This window comes from Gossypium arboreum, chromosome 3 (assembly GCF_025698485.1).
Source record: "Gossypium arboreum isolate Shixiya-1 chromosome 3, ASM2569848v2, whole genome shotgun sequence".
Taxonomy (NCBI): domain Eukaryota; kingdom Viridiplantae; phylum Streptophyta; class Magnoliopsida; order Malvales; family Malvaceae; genus Gossypium; species Gossypium arboreum.
The window spans coordinates 104,486,150-104,493,075 of record NC_069072.1 but is presented as its reverse complement, the minus strand read 5'-3'; the positions used below and the strand labels follow the sequence as shown (position 1 = coordinate 104,493,075).

The following is a 6,926-nucleotide window of genomic DNA, read 5'->3' as shown; positions in this document are numbered from 1 at the left end:
AAAACAAAACATGATTAAAAAAAATTTAAGAACCCAAAAATTGAAGTTCTATCAGACCTTATAAAACAAATACAATGTTAACTGGATATGAATACCTTATATAAAAGAAATGGAAGAACATTAAAATTTGGATAAACTCGTACATGTGGATTGTAAATGAGTGATATAAATTTTTTTTTTTAAATTCCAAAGAATTTGAACAAATGTCCAACCCGAAAAATTCATGTTTGCTAGATATGAATACCCTAAAAAATGAAAGAAAATTAAAAATTAAAATGAAATCATACTTGTGATTGGCGAATGAGTGATATAAACAAATAGAGAATCGTACAATGAAATTAATTTTTTCAGACAAACGGCATTTGATGTGAACTCCATGATGAAAAAAGGAATTGATAAATGATCTGTAACGGAATTGAGATTTATTTTAGAGATTTGAGTTTTTTTTAAGGAAAGGGATTTGATTTTTTTCTTTTTTGGATGAAAGAGATTTGAGTTTTAATCTAAATATTACTTTTTTTAAATTACCAAAATATGTGTCTACTACATAAAAAGTGTTACTAGTGACCTGATATCCCGGCCCGCCATGACTTTCTTCAGGAGAATCCAAAAATTGAAGCTTTTTTCTTGTGCTAAATAGTGCCAAGTCATTACAATGCAAAATACTGAAAACCAGGCCTTCGATCATACTAATCCTTACCAATTTAACTTCAAATGTATTTATTACATACAAATTTTTGTAGCAGCGAAGTTTATAAAGGAAAGAAAATGTGACAAAAGCAGAGGAGAACAGAAAACAAGAATGATCTATTAACTTAAAAAGCCAGTTTATTTTCTGTACATTTGATTTCATATATACCTACACATCATGATTAAACATACGGATTGATTTCTTAATTCTAAAATGACCCATTACCTGTAGGGAATAGGAATAGGTATCTATATATCTCGCTTAGGCTTCCGGCTCAATTCTGAGTAGTGACCGCCCATTTCCTGCAAAATCTCCATCCACAAACTTTCTGAAGATGAGTCCAATGTGTCTCCAAAAATCAGATTCGGACTACAAGCAGCCACATACCAATATTCTGATTCAATTTCCTCTATCAGCTGGTCCAGCTGCCACCCGGCATAACCGACAAAGAACTTGAAATCCTGAGACTTAAGTACTCCTCTCTTCACTAGCTCTGCAGCTTTATCCAAACTATTTCGAGCACCGAAACAGAGGCCAGGAATCACCTCTTCAAACCCAGGGAACTTCAACTTTTTACCAACTCTTAAAAGAAACATACTCGCCTCTAGAGGCCCTCCAAAGTGCAGGGCACAATCAGCAAAAGTAGTAGCTAATTCATTATTAGTGGGTTTCATGTGTTTGATCTTCTTGTGCACCGGGCGATTAATAACAACTCCAAATGGCCCCTCTTGTGGGTGTCTGGTTCCAGATCTTAGAAGGACAACAACCGTTCTTTCAAAGGTGCGAACGCCGTCCAGCTTCTCTGTGGCAACAAGAACACAGCCAGTCTCTGGCACAGAAAGAGGGTGGGCCCATTTTTTGCCAAGAGGTTTCGACACATGAGGTGTCTCACCTTGCTTATGAGTGCCAGATTCTGTCTTCTCTACCTGTTAAATTTATACAACAGATTTAGACTCTAGTATTCCTAGAGCAAGAACAGTGATAGTAATGCTTGATGTCCTTAATCTACATTTTCTTTTATAAGATGGTCAAGGATTACCCAGGCTTTGCATGGCTCTAATCTCCAGCAGATTCCAAACAATATTAAGGGAGCACTCCCGCATTGTAGTGCATTCAAGGCTTTGTCAGGTTGAAGGCACCATGCCCGAGAGGGTATAAGAAATAAAATATATTATTTGGCTTGCCCCTTGGTGCTTATAAGAAATAAAATATATTATTTGGCTTGCCCCTTGGTGCTTAGGCACCCTCATTGACTACAATAATCTGTATCTTAGAGTAAGTAATTTGTTACGAACTTTTTTCTATCTTAAATTGATACTCTAGATTACTTTCTTTCCCCCATTATTGCCAATGTTTTAACTGAGGAAAGAATGGTTAAAATTATGCTTCAAGAAATCCTCATGTAGGTCCTAGACATGTCAATTGAACTATAGGTTTGAGAAACTAGACACCATTTGTCTGTCAGAAACAATGAGGGAAAGAACTTTAATTAAGAACTATCATATAAATAGATACATGTATATACATATATATATATATATATATATATATATATTTGGACAGTCGAAGTTCAACATTTTTTTCTTGAATACTTTCAAGGTTCCAATCTAGGGATCAAATATCTACATGTTTGCTTCATGTAGTTTCTCTAGTCAAGTCCAACAACTAAGATGAACCATAAGCTGCAAGGTAACATTGGACCTTCTCAGGATCTTGACATCCAAACTGAGTAGAAGGGAGAAAGGAGAAGCGTCCAAATAATTTTACTCCTTAATTATTGAAGAAGCAGCAGGTACATAATTAAAGGAAGAAAAATATCACCTGGTAATTCTTGTATAACATTGCTCTGAACTCTCTCCAGTCTGTGTCCGTATAATGAGAGTTCTGAGAAGCCGAGTCATAAGATTTATTGCCGTCCGGAGAATTATTTCTTCCTGAACTCTCTTCATTGGGAATAGATTGATCACCATTTCCTGGATTCATTATCATAAACATTCCACAACCATGTTCAATACCAGTACATAAATCACTAATCTTTGAGAATTCTACCAATTGCCTCTATTCAACATATGAAAGCAAACATTACCTTTACTTTTCAATTAATTGATCAGTCACTATCCATTAACGTTCAAGATCCCCAATACTTGAACAAGTCACTCTTCAACACATGACATCAACAAGTAGCTTAAAAACCCATAGATATAAACCACAATTACAAATATATATATATGACCTCTCCCCCAAAAATTGCAACAAAAAGAAAAATGGCGTACCAGAAGAAGAAGAGGAATTATCGTCATTATTCTTCTTAGTCATAGCTTTAACAGTGAAAGAACGAGCGGCAGATGAAGAGAGGCATCGCCTTGAGACTCTAATGTCAAGGATTCCTAGTTTTCCAATCATCAAGGAATTGGGTCTTTCAGGAATCGAATTCCCCTTCAACAACAAAGCCCCAGCTAAGCCAGCAGCAGGGCTACAAGTGTTTGCGTTCTTCACGTGGACAGTCCACAGATCCATCTTTAGCGAGGGAAAATTCAGCCACTTGATCTCTTTTTCCACTACTTTTTTCCTGCCCGGAGGGAAAACAATTCCGTTTAGAAGAAGAGGAAATTTATGACGAGGGAAATCTGAAACGGATATTATATATAGGAAAATGTAATACTATTGAAATTATATTTTATAAAAGGTAAAACTACCTATACTCTTCTAAAATTTGGAATTTAGACTTTAAAATTTTATTTAAATCAATTTAGTCCTTCTATTTTTCAAATGTTCCAAGTGTAACATTTAATACTATTTTTTGTTAAATTTGGGTTTTCCAAGGTTATTTTTAAAATTATATGACTATCAACTGAGTTTTTATTTTAAAGTATCGAACCAACAAAATTAACAAAAAATTAATAATATTAACTGTTGGACTTGAATTTTGAAATCTAAAAGTAGATGTACTAAATTCCTGAAAAAGGTACTAAATTCTGAAAAAGGTATAAAGAATAAATTCTAAATTTTCAAAAAGTACAAGAACTTATGACATATTTTAACTATTATAAAATGATAAACTATTATAAATATCATTTTATATTGTGGTTTTAATTATTTTAATTAAACGTGAAGAATATTATTATACTAATATTCAATCTTCTAAAATATCATTATATCAAAATTCATCCTTTATTAAAAGGATATTAACGAAATTTAGGTGATTTAGTTTTGTTGATACAAGGTATAAGAACATAGAAGGATAATGAGGATATTACAATTGTGTAGAGGAGGTTGAGAGCTAAAACTAAGACAAGGTGATAGGTTGACTAAAAAGACAATTGCTTAGGGTAAATTTAGGTTGTTGGAAGGTCAATTCCTTCTTCATTGTTCCTCAAGTATTTATAAGAAAAGTCCTCTTGTTCACTAATATGACATGACCGAATAAGCATTCAATCCGCCAAATGTATATTGGATCTGGTACCCTAAGTATAATATTTTTGTTTATATACATTTGTATTTTTTAAAAAAAATTGGTTTAATAATAATATTCATTAATTACACTAATACCCTTTGTATATTGTCCTCGATAGTTTCTGCACGCAAAGTAAAATGGAAGCAAATATTAGCTTAATGGGTATCTAACGTTTAACTAATACTAAGCAGTATTATGTGATCAAATCGTAATATGGAAAGACAACTTGTATTATTAGATGAACCTAAACATGTCATTAGTCTAATCGGAAATAAGCAAATTGATTGAAAGACTAATATGTTGTCTATCAAGTGCAATTGGGGATATGCTTTGTCTTAAGCATCGGAGCGGATGACTCCCAGAAGATTGAGACATAAATGTGACTAACTGGATAGACAGTATATTGGAAGGACCCAAGTACAATAGATCCTAAATTCATTTATAGATTTATTCACTTGTGATGTTCATAGTGTGGCATGTGTTAATCTTGAGTAGATGATGAACTATTTATGTGTGACTCGTATACTTTGGTATTAGTAAAAGCCTATGTTCAAATAAATAAGGAACCGAAAATTGATGTGTTGGGTATATGAATTTTACAACATGAAGCATTATTCACAATAGTGGAATTCATAGACCAAGAAATGGGTAAATAATATTCTCTCACTAGCATTACATGATAGACGAAAATTAAACGTGGCCACTAGTCATTTGTCTTTGTGATAAACTAATTAATTACTATTTGATAGTACTTGACTTTTTATGAAGGAAGATATAATGGTTACCATGAGATAAAATAAGATCATATTGGGAGAACAAATTTATCCCAAAAAGATTAAGAATATCCTATGAAGGTAACACACTTATAACAAGGTCATTGGACAAGCACTGATTGAGTAGCTTTTGTAATGATATGTAATTAGGGAGAGCTCTATCACAATACTATAATGGATAAGCTTATGAATGAGTTTATAATTAATAGTCAAAAATCTAAAACTTAATTATAAATCATTTAAGTCCTAATTATATACGTCCAAATTGGTCTCTCTGCTAGCTCATTGAAACCAAAAACAAATTACATATAGAATCAAATAAACAAAAATGAATGGAAATGATACAATTAAAGAAATGTGTCACATCCGAAAATGAATGTGTTTTCTCATTAAATTGAAATTGACTTGAGAATTAATTTAAAATATTTCAAAATATTATTTAATCAAATCTTTGAAGTTTGAAAATAGAATTAAATTAATTGGTCTTTATAAATCCATTAAATATGAAAACTAAATATATTTTCTCATAAATTCTTTTACGATAAAGTTGTCATGACTTTAACGGAATTAGAATTGAGTTGAAAAATTATTTAATTGGAAAATTAATTTATCTAATTAAATTAATTTAATAAATAATATTTATCTTGGGAAATAGAAAAATATGTATTAGGTTAGATTAAATTATAAAGAGTTGGATTAAAAGTCTAGGAAGCAAATATAATTGGACCCAATACTAGAGAGGCTCAAAACTCCTCACAATACATATGGGGCAACAACCCTAGTATATTTAACAAGGGTGTGCCACCCCTTTCTCCTAGTTAAATTAGAAGACTAGTTTTTCTATCAAATAAATATTATTTGTGTTCTACTAATTCAACCAAGATTCTTTCATCTCTCTCTATAAATAGATGACACTGGTAGAGCTAAAAATACAAAACTTTAAGATATTATTATTCTGCTTGAAAATAGTGAGAAATTTATTTCCTAAGTATAAATTATATTTTCTGGGAATAACAATTCTATCGGTTTCTATTGAGAGGATATTACCTTCCTATTGAAAGTAAGAAATTGTTTCTAGTTCTGTATTCGATTTGTGATTGTTCAAGGCCATACTCAAAGCGATTTGTGGAATGAGAATAGCAGAGAAGGTTGTTTGGTTGAAAGCCAGAAACTTTTAGGACCCGTCTTACTAAGCACAAATATCTTTTGGGAAAATTTTATTGTTATAAATATCACAAATTGACTCGGTTTCCAAAATTTTAATTTTTCACTGTGATAGAAAATCATTTTTAAACTGAATTTTTTCCAACATATTCATGGGTGTACATCATGAAACTTTATCAGTACAAGGCTATTATGCCCAAATGGACTCCTTAACCTATCAGGAGTGAATTCACACTTGGAAAGTATTCATTGAGGTATCCTAAGAACTCGTCGAACAAGTATTCCCCACTTTGGTCAGACCAAGGATTTTTTATGGATAAATCTAATTATTTTTCCACTTCTGCTCGAAACCCTAAAAATTTATCAAATCTTTCACTTTTGTGATGCATTAGATGCACATATCCATAACGAGAATGGTCATCGATGAAAGTCATGTAATAATTGTAACCTCCTCGGGCACTACTGTCATGGGACCACATGCATTAGTGTACACAAGTTCTAAGGGTTGTTGTCCTTTGTACCTTTTGTTTTAAAAGACCTCTTAGTCATTTTACCTTTTAAGCAAGAATCACATTATGGAAGAAAAATTTCCTTAAGCATACTTAAGGGATCATCTTTCACAAGTTTAGTGATTCTTTCTTGGTTAATATAACCAAGTCTTAAATGCCATAGGTACCCTTCATTAGAGTGAGAAGTTTTAAACTTTTTATTCACCATTTTAGTTTGAAACGTCGAGTAGTTATTTGATTTGATAAAGTAAAGATTGTTTACCATCCATCCATTATAGATCAAAGAACTATTTATGTGAATAGCAATTCCTTTATTGAATGTCACGGAATAACTG

The 6,926-nt window shown here is 32.0% G+C and overlaps 1 protein-coding gene across 1 annotated transcript; it reads right to left on the bottom strand.

Annotated features, from left to right (window-relative positions):
- Window positions 1–703: 703 nt before the first annotated feature.
- LOC108454611 (uncharacterized) lies at window positions 704–3,340 on the bottom strand. The gene is made up of 3 exons (XM_017753126.2): window positions 2,965–3,340; window positions 2,513–2,664; window positions 704–1,617 (listed from the first exon to the last, which is right to left on the bottom strand). Exons 1-3 carry the CDS (start codon window positions 3,206–3,208, stop codon window positions 940–942), a joined length of 1,074 nt encoding a protein of 357 aa, XP_017608615.1. The 5' UTR covers window positions 3,209–3,340; the 3' UTR covers window positions 704–939.
- Window positions 3,341–6,926: the final 3,586 nt, after the last annotated feature.